Here is a 14747-nt window from a genome sequence, read left to right as displayed (position 1 = left end):
CCCTGAATGCGTCAAGAGAACCAATACGGAAATGAGCGAAGGCATTCTCTGTAGGTGCAGACATCATGGTTGGGTTAGTCTCCTGGCTTTCAGCAGTTGTAATTAGAAATGCTGTAAAACCGGTATATCTGTAAGCTAGTTCCAGTCCGCAACAGACAAACCTTGGGTAAGTTCTTATAAACTGTAAATAATCTTTGTAGCGTGTAAAGGACGTAGAGCAGACGAGAGAAATGAATTCCTACCCTGCACTGAGTAAGCACTGGTGAAATTATGTTTGCAAGTTCAAATTGAAATTCATATCCAGCTGATGATCTAGGTACATTGTTTTTCCCAGTACTTCGTTAAAAGTCAGTGTCTACTAATAAAGGCTGCTTCGCCTGTATGTCCGTGACACCTCTGGACACGCTCAGCTTTTATTCAGAAAGTCTATCCTTGTCCCAGCAAAATCAACACATGATGGTTTAATCTGCCACTGTCTGTGTTGCGTATTCAATGATTTTACCAGTAATTTTCTTTCAGCGTCTAAAATAATGAATTCAAATGTGTGCAGGCCATGGCTCAGAGGGAACTGAAGGAGGCATTTGTCAGCAATCTCAATGGGACCAGCCTGGAGGAGGTGGCCCTGGGCTTGTTCCTCTCCCCAGTGTGTGTTGTCAACAGAGGGCTCTTTTTGATACTTTACTATCAAGCCAAAGGGAACCTGCCACTACCACACCCTCTGTTTTCTCACCTGCTTCTAGACTTCTGTGCTCTCATTGTACCCCTCGTCCTGTCGTGCACTGTTCTGAGCAGCGTTCTCCACCAGGTCGCCGTGAGCCTGACCTTTTTTTCTGCTTGTGTGTTCTGCTACATCTGCTGTGGGTGCCCGAAGAACACTGTCAGCGCCTTTCTGCAGAGTCACGTTGAATTCAATCAGGTTCCCTTTGTGACTCTCTTCAGGGTGTTTGTAAATGTGAAAACAGCCATCAGCATTCTGGCCGTAGACTTCAGTGTCTTCCCAAGACGATATGCTAAAACGGAGACCTATGGCACAGGGGTTATGGACTTTGGAGTTGGAGCGTTTATCTTCGCAAATGCCCTGGTGTGCCCTGAAGCACGGAGGAGGAACATCTCAGGGTCCAAAATGAGTCGTGTTGCAAAGCAGCTCCTGTCTGTCTGGCCCCTGGTTGCTCTTGGCATGGGGAGGCTAGTGAGTGTCAAAATGACCAGCTACCACGAGCACGTGACAGAATACGGCGTCCACTGGAATTTCTTCTTCACACTAGCCATCGTCAGAGTTATGGCCTCTGTGCTTTTAGTTGTTTTACCAACCAGTCTGCTGTGGATCTTTGCCCTTCTGATCAGCGGATTTTATCAGTTCACTCTGGAGACTTCAGGGCTCAAAGCTTTTATCATCCACAATACTGACAGAGAAAAGGACTTTCTGCACGCTAACAAAGAGGGCCTGTTCTCTATATTTGGCTATGTGGCCATCTACCTTTCAGGAGTTCAAATTGGACTTTATGTGATGCAGCCACGAGCCAATGTTAGAGAGTGGCTCAGAACACTTGTTAGCCTCTTGTTGGGAAGTTTCGCCCTGTATGCTGCTTTGCACGCATGTCAGACGCTTGTGGAACCAGTCTCTCGCCGCTTGGCCAATTTCCCTTTCTACCTCTGGAGTGTCGCACAGTCCTTGTTTTTCCTGTCCTGCCTCGGTTTAGTTGATATCATTCTGTTGTTCTCTAAAAGAGCATCCGGCTGTCACTTTGTACCTTCGTCATGGAATTTGTACAAAAAGCACTACGATGGTGACAAAAAGAGCGGTGAAATAGGGAGACTGTGCCTCATTCAAGCTGTCAGCAGGAATCAGCTGCTGTTTTTCTTGCTTGCCAATGTCATGACAGGATTGACCAACTCAGTTGTGGACACGATTAATTGTAGCACTTTTTTTTCACTGTGTATTTTGCTGCTGTACATGTTCATAAATTGTTTTGTGATATATGTATTACATTTCTATGGAATTACAGTCAAATTCTGGTAATTCTGTGCACTGAAAAGGATTTGTGTTATTTTAAAGGTTGTTTAAATGTCTGTTACTGCTGGAGTGACAGACGTTGAAAGTCCAGACAACTGACATTTAAAAGATTACATGCTGAAAATAATCTTGTGCAGAATATTTTATGCAAATATCTTTTTATATGTATATGGGTGAATAAATGAGGACATGAACTACGATATTCAGTGAGGCTCAGTTATTTTGCATTTGTATGCATTTTTCTAAACATGTAATCTGTTGCTGCTAGTTTCTGCATTCCACTCACAGTGAGTGACATTAAACTGAAGATGAAGAAGGACTTTGTTACAGTTATGCGCATACATATTACGCATTCAGGTTAAAAAAATTATTTTAGTTGAATACCACAGTAAAATAATGATTTAAACACTCGCTTAACAAGTAAAAAATTTCCAGTTCAGTCCTGGGATTGGACAAAAAAATACTTTGAGGGTTGTTTCAGGAAGGGCCTTTGGCATAAAAATATGTCAAACCAAATATGCGGAGCTACCTGCTGTTATCACCCCTACATCTTGGAAATACAGGAGCAGCTAAAAGTAGTACCACAGCATGACTTCAGGTGCAGACTTTCTTCTTTAAGTTCAAGGAACAGGATATCAGCAGCAGACAAAATGGTGAATGATCGCAGTATCATTTCCATGAAAAAGATGAAACCCTGTACAACATCCAGCCATGAAACCACTCATCATCATTATCCAAGTCTATCATAAAGAAAATACTTAATGAGAGAAAATGGACTTCAACACAAGATGCAAACTATTGATCAGGCACAAAATAGAAGGGTTAAATAGAAAATAATGGACAATTAAATGAAGAAATTGCATTGTTTAGACACATAAAACTAAGATCAAAATGTAGTAGAATGATGGGAAGAAAAAAAGTGTCATGAAGGCTTGGAATATGACATTGATCACAATCTGTAAAATAAAGATGCACATGCAGACAGTAAGGGCATGGCAAACATCTTTGAATTATGTCCATAATTTGCAACTTCCAAAGGACTCCTGATAAATTATTAAACTAATAATTTGTCACTATATTGATTTGACCAGTTATTTTCTCAGACCCTACAAGAAGGGGATTGTGAAGAAAAATGCTTGTATTTCCCAATTGTTTCATTAAATATTTTTATTTGGCCCCTTGAATAAAGCTCAACTCCATCACAATTGTTTCACTGTCAAATCTGACTGTTAAAATGAGCTAAAATTATAGCCTAACCCTCAATGTAACATGCAGCTATTAAGCACCTGTTTCTTTTTCTCACAGTAATGTTCTACTCAAATCTCAGTGGTTATTCTAGTTTATACAACGAAATATGACAATAAAATCTACGCTTTGTTTAATCATTTTAAAATTATGCACTTTGTGCATTATCATCAGTCTATTCCCACCACCATCCTCACAAACGTATGAGCATTATCATCGGCTCTAGAAACATGAAACAGTTTATTCTAAAGAATCCAGTAAATTACAATGAATGAATTTATTTAAGTTTAGTTTTATGTCTGAATTGCCACGAACTATAATATGATATACTATACTCTATGATACACTAAGATTATGATTTGTTTCAATCTACACTTACAATGTGAACGTGAATCGACTTTTTCCTGCCAACATAGCGCCCTCTGTAGGCCGCACGCTTTAAGACGTCAGCGCCTACGTGAGCAGGGCAAAGGTGAAATCAGTAATGAAGATTCCGCCACCGTAGCAGCTTCTCTCACTGTCGCAGTTGTTTATTTCTTGAAGGAGTCTTTCAGGAGAGGGTAAGTAAAATCAATTGTTAGTTGTAGTCGTGCGCCTTTATCTGCCAAGATAATAAAAATCAATCGTGTAAGTGTTGGTAAAAAAAACGGACGAAAGTGTCGGACGCTAAGTAGCCAGTCACCCAGCTGAACTTTATATTAGCCGTATTCAAGCTTGCTAATGTTAGCTTTGTAGAATTCGCGACGCTGACGATCAGCAAACGGATAAGTTTACCAAGTTTACTCGCATCGACAGGGCGTAGGGAAACTAAAGCAACACTGTAACATATAAAGTATGTGTTAAGCTGTCATACACTTCGTTATGAGGAGAACATCGCGTCCTGAATACGCCGACTGGCTTCCTCACTTTGTAAAAGCGCTTTGGGAAATGAAATTAGCCAACATGCTAATGATAACTTGCTACTCGCCGGTTATTGGTTTATCCTGCTCAGCGATAAAAATGCCAGCGCTAATAAGCACGTCTTAATGACTGGAATTATTTTGGTCCAAACTTATGCAAATGAATATAACGACATTAAACGCAATTCAGCTCTCGTCATCTGTTGAAGCTCTCGTTTACCAGGTTGTTTTGCTAACTTAGCAGGATAAATCTAGGGTCGGTACAAATCTGTATCCAAGTTTCTATATCTGCATTTGCACCATTACACATGTAGTTAAATTCAGCAAATGGCTGATAATTAGCACCCTTTGCACCAGGTGATTTTTCAGATCGCTTGATCGTGTTGTTGGCCGGTAGTAACCTGCACCAGATTAGCATTAGCTCGTTGTAGCCTGTGTTCAAATTGATCAGGGGGTTTGCTGTGTGTAATCTGCAGGTAGAACTGGAAGTCATGGCACGCCTAGTAGCAATCTGCAGGGAGGGGGAAGAGGAATACCCATTTCTGGCAAGACAGATCCCCCTGTATATCGATGAAACACTCACGGTGAGAAAGCTGTTTGTTTTGTCTTTTGGTATAGCCACAGTAAAAAAAAAAAAGAAATGTTAATGAAGCTAGCATGTGACTGCTGTACCGTTAAAGTGTCAAAGCAAAGAGACAGGTTTGCCTGTGATTATGCTCATTTGATATACATTAAAATGTAACACAGGAATACAGTTAAGCCTTACAGTTACCTCGTGTCTCTCATCAGATGGTAATGGAGTTTTCTGACAGTGTAATGGATGTTGATAGTCACGAAATAAACACTTCACACTTGAAACAGTTTTCTGAGGTGAGTTTTGTTCTACTCCTTTCTTCTAAAATAAAAATAAAAAAATCCTATTACCTACACAAGCTTAGCTTAAAAGAGGTAGCTTGCCCTCTGTTATTTGCTAACAGTGGTGATTCTTTGGCTCACAGTATCACTCAAAGTTGAACCAGCAGGACTTGAATATTGCGCTGATGGTGGCATCAAGAGAGGTGTACAGTGCACTAGCTCAGCTGGTTCCATGCGTGGGCTGCAGACGAAGTGTGGAGCGTCTCTTCTCACATCTAGTGGAATCGGGAAACCCAGCCCTGGAGCCCCTCACTGTGAAACCCACAGGCATGCTCTCTGTCACCAAGACATGTTTGGCAGATGTGAAGAAACTCTACACGCTCTTCTACGTCCATGGGTAAGCTGGAGAGAAAAATACAGTGCTTTATTAGAGGTCAGAGTGCTAATCAATATAAATTTTTAACTCTTATATGTACACGCAAGGCTTTCAGGTTTCTAACAAGCAGTGACAGTAGCTACTGCCACTTTTCCAGTTTAGTGTCAGAGATGATAGTAGTGTACTTACACTGTTTTATTTAAAGTCGTTATAATTTTTACATTTTTTATTTTATTCAATTTTTTTTTTAACAGGGCAAAATTGAATGACGTGATTGACGCTATTCCGAAAAGTAAAAAGAACAAACGCTGCCAGTTACACTCCTTAGACACACACAAGCCGAAACCTCTGGGGTGAGTAATGCTCCTACTTTTAACTCTGTGCTCATTAACATGTTCTTTCAGATGTTGTTTTTCACAAAATGAAAGAATTAAGAGAATTGTGACAGAAGACAAAACACGGTTTTCATCTGTGTTTACATGATCAGGTATTTGGGTAAACTTGTTGAAAATGGCCTGTGTACACATTAGGAATGGGATTTGATAAGAATTTAGCAATTCCGATTCCATTATCGATATCAGTTATTGATTTCTTTCTTATCAATTCTCCTATTGATTCTCATTGGGTTCTCTTTGGCTCCGTTTTGAGAGTAACCACCAAGCAGCAACACTCATGCGAATTAATTGAATGCTGTGGGTCAAATGTTTGTACATGTTTGTTGAGGTCTTCACGTGGAGTGTTGGAGTTGCACAGTGCAAGAGTAAAATGAGAGGGTTCTGTAGCAATGAGGTGAGGCGCGAAAGTACACAATTTTGTTTTGCTTTTTATATGCTGTAATCTAAGAAAAATCTTCAGCACTGTTTACCCACTAACATGATACACATTTTCACGTTTGCCTCTGCAGGCCTCTGCAGACTCAAGCCACCATTCCACATGTTACACACAACACTTTTCTTGAAAATAATGCAGTTACTAGCTTAGCTTTAGCATGCAGTCTGTGCAGATGCTTGCAAAAGAACCGAAGTTGTGTTAGCAGCATAATGTGGTTGTTTCTGTCCTGGATGCAGTTTTCCACTTTACCATTTATCTCGTCCTTTTGTGCAAATTAAAAAAAAATGTCCATATTCACACTCTAAACTCCGTTGCTGTTTTCCTCCTCTGACACACTAACTGAAATCGGCTGATTGTAGTGCTTCAGGTTTCATTAGTGACCCTAAACCTTTGCGTGACAGTAGGGCTGCTCAATTAATCGAATTTTAATCACGATTACAATCTGGGCTTTCAACGATCATTAAAAATGACTGAGCCGATTATTAGCCCCTCCCTCGTGCTTTACTCTCGCACTGCTCCGTGTGGCAAATCGAGCGCACCTCTCTGCATTTCGAACACGCATCACAACAATTAAGAGGACCCGAGGAAAGCTCGGAAAGCTAAGCCGAAGTTATTTGGAGAGGAGAGTGACTGCCGTTGATTGAAAAGAAAGGTTAAAAAAAAAACAAAAAAAACTTCAGTGGTGTGGAAACATTATGGGTTCGCGGAGTCAGACGTGGATCAAGTAGACATAGTGTGTAAACTTTGCTACGGTGTCATAGCTGCACCACAGAGCAACACTGCAAAGTTCACTAAACATAGATGTTTACATTTTTCATTTATTTTTATATTGCAAACATTTGCACTGTTATCAGTATTTGCACACTATTTTATATTATTTTTTAAAGTCATTATTCAATACATTGTTATTGTTAACCCTTTAAATCCCTGTAGAACCGGAACCGCGTAAGCTAGCGCAATAATTTGTTTTGCATATGAAACCGGAGGAGTTGTACTTACATCTTATGCCATCAGCTTGTCCTCGGTCACGGTTTCCTTCCACATATAGCTTTGCAAAAATTGCATAAAAAGCGCTTGCAGGAACAAAAACATAATATTCCAGAAACACGCTTTGCCGATCCGATCAGCTGTTCGTAACACTTCCCACAGTGAAACAGACGTCAGCGCGAACTATCGCATGTCCGCCATTTCCTGCCGAAACCGGAAGTGACGTCATTTTCGCGGAAAATGTAGTTTTTTACTTGTAGGCCTTAAAAGCCTATACTGGTGTTTTTATAAGTCATGTTTGACTTTTCTGAATAGTTTCTGGGATGCTTAGAACTCGAATTGCACTGCTGGAAATAGTTTATTTTGATGCACCTGCTGTTTTCTTTGCAAATTTGCATCATAGGATTGTTTTTTGTTTTTCCTGCAGTATATAAAAATTGCTGTATCTCCAAAATAAAACTATGAAGACACTCAAAATAAATTTCCTGTTGTTGTAAACTATTTTTTGCAACTTTTTTGTATTTAAAGTTTTGAGGGATAAACCTCTTAAATTTCTCCAAGTAGAAATATATGTAAAAAAAACAAAAACGATTTTCAATTTTTTTGTAGTTTATTGCACTTTTTTGCAATTAATGTAGTTACTATGGACTTAATGCATACATATTATTAAAATATGGGCTATAACAGTTGTATTGATGTATAGCAACTTGAAATGCTCCCACAAATGGCACTACAGCATGTAAAAATATAATATAAGCTCTGGCGGACTTGGTTCTATGTAGGTCTTAAAGGGTTAAATATAGGGCTGAACGATTATGGAAAATAATCTAATTGCGATTTTTTGCCCCAATATTGCGATTGCGATGCGATATGCGATTATTTTTTAAGGTCTTTGTCTTCTGTATTATTAAACAAAGACAAGCAATACATCATATAGTATGGCCAATACTATATTACATTAATTTTAAACTGTTCTTTCCTGGAAGACAGACCTCTGTTATGATGACATGAGGTGATGCATGAATTGATGACTGACATTTTTATTTAACTTCTTCAATCACAACAGTATATTTGAACATACACAATAGTTTATTTTTAGCTTACAAACATCTGAGCATAAAGTGCTGACAAGGAACCCTGGTGTAAACATTAAAATGAAAGTCAGTACAATGTGCAGATTGCAGAAATATACATAAAAAAAATCAGTGGCTTTACCACACTCAGTTTTTCGACATCTGTGAACTACTAGACAGTCATTCAATTAAAAAATAATATTAAATAAATAAAACTAATAAATAAAAAATACACACATCTTACTGATCTCTGCAGTCAGTAACATTACACATAAAGTGCAAACATAATAGCAATTGTATAAACACACACACAAACACGCCTTTAAAATTTAAAGGCGTGAAAGGATCTAGTTCTGATTAGCGTCACCGCTGTCTCGGTGGAGTTTAATAAACTCGGCCGTCTGCTTCTTGCTATCTAAAATATAACCAGACACTGGTGTAAATTCTCGACTGTCTCATACTTCTGTTTAATCAGTTTTCTGTTTGACGTTTAGTCAGCTGTGTGAAAACCAAGGAGGAACCCACCCGGGGGATTAATAAAGTTTTATTTTATCTAATCTAATAACTTTAATCTCAGCCAAACCGATTTACTCACGAACAAACAAAACACTGAAAAAAGCCCAACAATAACATTTTTAGGTTGTCTAAGTGACTTATATATTACGTTTAACCCGAGCAGCGAAACTCCGCGGTGATCTGAAAATGATGTGCCGGGAGTTGTGCCGTTCTCGGCCGCATCAGTAACCCTCGAGCTCCCGGCTAGCTGTCGAGCTGGTGGGTAGCAGACGCCTCTGAAAACGTCGAAGCACTTTTGCAAATATGGGATATCTTGATAAACCGAGCAGATATTTGATGTTTACACAACTACTTTCTCGCCTGAAAATATGTTAAAAGTTTATTTTGTGACCCAGAAAGATTAGTATGAGTAATTTTAAAACTTAGTAGCGGCCGCCATTGCTGGAAACTGGAGTTTGGCTGGGCCGCGCTATGAATTCTGGGATATGGTAGTAATTTGGACAGCCTTCGGCGCGTCGCTGTGACGTAATCGGTCTACAAATGCGGCCTCAGGAGGATGCAGCCCATGAATTTGGACATGTCCAGAGTATAATCGCAGCCTTTGCGGTTAGAAAATTGAAATCAATCATGTCGAGATATTATCGCAAATGCGATATATCGTTCAGCCCTAGTTAAATAAATATCGTCAAATAATCGAGATCTCAATTTCAGTGAAAATAATCGGGATTATCATTTTTGCCATAATCGAGCAGCCCTACGTGACAGTATAAGTGTATATACATTGCATATACCATTGCATATGTTGTGGCTCTGCTGAAAAAGGAAACTGATGAGTTCAGTGTTCTTTACCAGCAAACTAGTTAGCAACACTTCATGTTACTGTGCTACTTGTGCTGCAAGTAGTGAAACAGAGTCAGAGCTGCTATTCTGGACATGCTGCATGACGCTTTTTCTAAATAAAACTAACATGTTCTTTCGAAGAAGAAAAAGTAAGTATATAAACAAACGAGTGGCATTATTGATATATTTGTGGTAGACAAATATTCAGTGTTGTGTCAGTTGTGCTCTGCTAGGAAAAAAATATGCCTGTAAGCCATGCTCTACCACAGTCATGCATTTAAGACTTTTACACCCAGTCTTGTTGATCAAAGTGTTTGAAACTCCTGGTTACACCCATATCTTTCATTCAGTTGTGTTGTGTTGGCATTGAAGAGCTTGAAGGTGGTCGTTGCGTTTGGTCAGTAAGTTGTTGAAAACAAAACAGGCTAACTTATGCCAATCCCTCTAAAGCTGATAATAATGCTGTTGTGTGAATCAAGGTATTAGCATGTCAGTCTGTAAGCCCCTCTGCTTGATATTCACAGCAGTATAGCATTTTTCATAATATGTATACTGGCAATAGAAATCAACATAGAAGAGCATTTAGAAGCTAAAGAGCTAGAGATTTCCCTTTTACAAAGCTCACTAAAGAGAGGTAAAATAACTGGCCTCAGATATGACTCCTAATGATGATAATGATAACATGTCTGTGTCTGCTGTCTGTGTAAATATCCAAAGTGTTATAACGTGTTATTTAAAATGACATGTCAGTATTGGATAGACTTTATCTCCACTGTTTCCAAAAAAATCAGTTTCTGCAGGTTTAGAAGCTGATAACTGTTCACTGGAATGACATCGGTGTAATAATGTTACAGGGGAAGCTGGATGGATGTGTGGGAGCTGATGTCTCAGGAGTGCAGAGATGAAGTGGTACTGATTGACAGTGCCTGTCTTCTTGAGACGCTGGAGACATACTTGCGTAAACACAGGTAATCTTTACCTATCTTAACTTTTATTTGCAAAATGTTCTTTTTTAGTTGTTAAAAGGAAACTAATGGTGTGTTCCTTTTATTTTATTTTATTTTATTTTTTTGTCCTCAGGTTTTGCACAGACTGTAAAAATAAAGTGCTGAGGGCATATAACATCTTGGTTGGGGAGGTGGACTGCAATAAAGAGAAGGGGTACTGTGCTGCGCTGTATGAGGGACTGTGCTGTTGCCCCCATGAACGGCACATCCACGTCTGCTGTGAAACCGACTTTATCGCTCATCTCCTCGGCAGGGCAGAGCCCGAGTTCTCAGGAGGATACGAGTAAGTCAGGCTCAAATTTTCATTTTGAGTAATTTTCTACCTTTTGATAATTTCTGATTTCAGTTGATTGTTATTTATTAACTTTTTCCTTAAGACGCAGAGAGAGACATGCAAAAACCATTGACATTGCACAAGAGGAAGTCCTGACCTGTCTGGGTATTCATCTCTATGAGCGGCTCCACAGGATCTGGCAGAAACTCCGAGCCGAGGAGCAGACCTGGCAGATATTGTTCCATTTGGGAATTGATGCACTACGTAAAGGTTTTGAGGTACATATGGCTACGTGTTTATCAGATGATAAATACACTGTGGCTGTTGCAACTCTAAGGTAATGTCCCTTTCACTGCATGCATAGATGGCAGTGGAGAAGATGCAGGGCATCAGCCGTTTGGAGCAGTTTGTCGAGGAGCTGTCTGAGGAGGAGAGAGCCAAAGAGCTGAAGCAGGAGAAAAAGAGGCAAAAGCGAAAAAATCGACGCAAAAACAAGTGCGGATTTGATACATCTGAACAGGAGGGAGAGGACAAGGAGAAGAATCTTGATGAGGTAATCATGATCTAATAATCTGGCTTTCCTTTTTTATTTATCTTTGTTGTTCTGCAACTACACCTCTCTTTGCCTCACTCCCAGGGTTCTCTTGAGTCTGTGGAGAGCAGTTGCAAGGTCTGTGGTAGCCACGATGAGGAGGATGAAACCGGCTGTGATGAGACCGTCGCCACCAATAGGAGCACTTCCTGTCGTTGCCCAGACAACACCAAACAAGGTAAAACAAAAAAGAAATGTACACAGACATCAGTCCTGTATTTTTAAGGAGGGTTTTGCATAAGTAACACGGGTCTTAGCTTGAAGCTGGAAAACAGAAATGTTCTCATCCATTTTTCCAGATTTGTCAGCACACAGCAATGGAAGTGACTGCGGCTACTCCTCAAGTATGGAAGGCAGCGAAACGGGATCGAGAGAAGGCTCTGACATCGCCTGCTCCGAGGGAATCTGCAACCACGATGAAGCAGGTCTGTTTTGAGAAGAACAAAGATTCATTTTAGGATATTGTTCATATTTTTGCCTCACGGTTCTTTATCTTCTGAAGGAGATGACCCAAACCTTCATCACTGTGCTGAAGACAAGGAGGATGGAATGGACAGCTGTGTTGATTGCTGGCCACACTCTGAAGAAAATGCACAGTGCAAGAGTAAAAAGAAAAAAAGGAAGGGCAAGGGGTTCTGTAGCAATGAGGTAAGGCGAGAAAGTACACAGTTTTGTTTTTATTGTTTTTATATGCTGTATGCAAAATCTTTAGCACTGTTTACCCACTAACATGATGCACATTTTCACAGGCTCAGAAGGGTGAAGGTTTCATGCCAGATGGGAACACAACAGGCCACAGTCCGCCTTCAACGCACACATGTCGAACCAAAGAAATCTTTTCCACCTTATGTGGCGATACATTTGCCAGTATTGCTCTACGGTTACCGTGGACTGTACATCAGAAAAACCTCAGCCTTCACATGAGGCCTGCAATGGCAAATATAAGTCTTGTAGAACTTCTGGTAAGTGAGAAATATGTTAACTGTAGAGATGTAGTAACTACTACCCAGGAATGTCCCCAATACCTTTTTGAGCTTTGGAGACTGGATGGTAAAAACGTACAGTCAGGTAGTATGGTGTGAATAAATTTACACAACTGCTATGCTACAGTTGCTCAGAGCAGCACAATCTCTCTCACCCAGTTCACAAACTCTGACTGCTGCTGCTCTACTCACTCCAATCTACATCTAGAGCAGGGGTGTCAAACTCAAATACACAGTGGGCCAAAATTCAAAACTGGAACAAAGTCGCGGGCTAACATTAATATTTATTGAGAAAAAAAATCTTCCTCTAGATATAAGAATGAATCTTTTCTTATGGACTCAAACATGTTTTGCTGAAAAACTGAATATGGAACAAGCAAAGCTTAATACTAAACAATATATATATTAGCTGTATAATACCAGTAGGCCAGCTCTAATAGTAATTTGGTATGGCTTCGCGGGCCCCAGAGTTTGACACCTATGATCTAGAGCCTCTGATGAATGATCTCCTAGGTGCAGATGCAAAGTTTGCAACACTAACATGAACTGCAGCTTTATTATGAGTGTTGTGAGTGAGGAGACTGTCAAGAAGATGAGCCTAGACACTTTATATTCCTACAAAGATTATAGGCAGCCTGTATTTCAGGTGAGCTTCAGCCAGCAAGCTTGTATCTGGATTTATTGCTGCCTGACAAAATCGTCACACATGATTGATGTGATTTCACACTGATTTCAGGTATATTTGCATAAGTTTAAAACGGAATACTGGCACAATAAATGATTATCAGTATGAATATAAAGGATTCAAGCATAGCCCAGTTAAACCTCAGCACACCTACCTTAAAAACTGGCTGGGAAGCTGGCTTGTTTTCTGCATTAAGCTACATATCAGGTTTTTAAAATTAGAATTAATACAATATTTCTGGACACAGTCCTTCTTGAAGCACATCTTACCACTCGGCCACTATGTCTGCAGCAGCCCCACATAGTTATTCAGTCATTTATTTTTAAGCTCCTGCAAGAGATGCAGAACTTTAATTTCCACAAGTCACCAGGATGTAAAAGTTGCATCTACAGAACATACTTTTTCCTCAAAATAGTGGCTTATACTTGTATATCGAGCACTTGCAGTACCACTCATGTAATTATAGCATTCACAGCATTACAGCTTTGTATGTGGCTCACTATCAATGTCTTGCAAATTTATCTGACGGATATGATTAACTGAGAAAAATAAGTTCACTTACTTACATCTTAAATGACGGTGAGATACATCTTCAAGCACCCAGTTAAAATGCTTTGTACGTTTCTCAGCTCTTGATTAGCTCTTTTGGTTACAAAAAACATCTTTACTTGTAGTCTGCCTACAGAAATTCAGAAGCTTACGACTCTGTTCTGGCTCTCACGTTCTCTATTCTGCTCGTGTTCTTAAAACAGGATGACTCAGAAGTGACTTCCGACGAAGAGAATTGTCTCACGCAGGATGAAATTCAGGCGTTTCTAGAAAGAAACCAGTCTTTCTACAACAACCGCCACCAGTACCGACAGCTCCTGAAAGAGAAATTCACAAACTACTGCCGTGCCACTGAGCGGAGTAAGCCGGTCTGTGGAAAGTGGTTTGCCACAACTAGTGTCAACTAACTGCACTAATAAATCTCCCTACTGGGGGAGGAAGAAAAACACTCACGACCACTGCTGCAACATTGTTAGAAAGATTTCTTGGAGTACCTTTTGTGTCTTGTTCAGTCACTTCTCCTTTATAGTAAATGTGATTCTTATCTTCTCTTTTTCTCTCTTTTGCACACCAACACACGTCTCATTTCTTGGACACTTCTTACCTGTAGCTCTCTTTGACCAAGCCTAGCTATTTGTTGGTCTTCTCTGGGGGAAATCGGGGTAAGCACAGTGGAATCAATAATCAAGCTTTGCAAGCTGTGATGGTAGGGATAAAGTTTAGGAATCTTGTTTTGTGTTTGGTTTTGTTGGGGGTTATTCATTCTTTCTTTTTTTTCTACTTTGTTTCTCTTTGGTGACACTTCAGTGTAGTGATAAAAGTTGTACCTTTAAATGTGTACAGAAATTCTAAATATGAAATTTTACAGAGAATAAACATCCATTTTTAAAAATGATTTGGGTGTGACATCAAAGCGCAATGTGCAGACTTTACTAAATAAAGATTATTTATTAATATGCAGTATGCATTTTGTATGGTGTGATTTTTTTTTTTTTTTTTTTTTTTTTTCTCTCGCATGGTT

The 14747-nt window shown here is 39.6% G+C and overlaps 2 protein-coding genes across 2 annotated transcripts; both read left to right on the top strand.

Annotated features, from left to right (window-relative positions):
• The first annotated feature begins 15 nt into the window (after positions 1-15).
• Positions 16-3612, top strand: pigw (phosphatidylinositol glycan anchor biosynthesis, class W). The gene is made up of 2 exons (XM_005928450.3): positions 16-166; positions 551-3612. The coding sequence occupies exon 2, from the start codon at positions 554-556 to the stop codon at positions 2018-2020; it is 1467 nt and encodes a 488-aa protein (XP_005928512.1). The 5' UTR covers positions 16-166; positions 551-553; the 3' UTR covers positions 2021-3612.
• An 87-nt stretch (positions 3613-3699) lies between these two features.
• On the top strand, positions 3700-14689 carry ggnbp2 (gametogenetin binding protein 2). The gene is made up of 14 exons (XM_005928451.3): positions 3700-3819; positions 4635-4742; positions 4948-5028; positions 5157-5410; positions 5644-5742; positions 10491-10604; positions 10717-10926; positions 11021-11195; positions 11282-11470; positions 11555-11687; positions 11809-11934; positions 12012-12157; positions 12259-12471; positions 13930-14689. Exons 2-14 carry the CDS (start codon positions 4650-4652, stop codon positions 14131-14133), a joined length of 2037 nt encoding a protein of 678 aa, XP_005928513.1. The 5' UTR covers positions 3700-3819; positions 4635-4649; the 3' UTR covers positions 14134-14689.
• Positions 14690-14747: the final 58 nt, after the last annotated feature.

The sequence above is a fragment of the Haplochromis burtoni genome, unplaced genomic scaffold, assembly GCF_018398535.1.
Source record: "Haplochromis burtoni strain Fernald_Lab_line unplaced genomic scaffold, NCSU_Asbu1 Contig_115, whole genome shotgun sequence".
Classification (NCBI taxonomy): domain Eukaryota; kingdom Metazoa; phylum Chordata; class Actinopteri; order Cichliformes; family Cichlidae; genus Haplochromis; species Haplochromis burtoni.
Note: the sequence above shows the minus strand (reverse complement) of the source record. Positions and strands in the feature narration are given on the sequence as shown.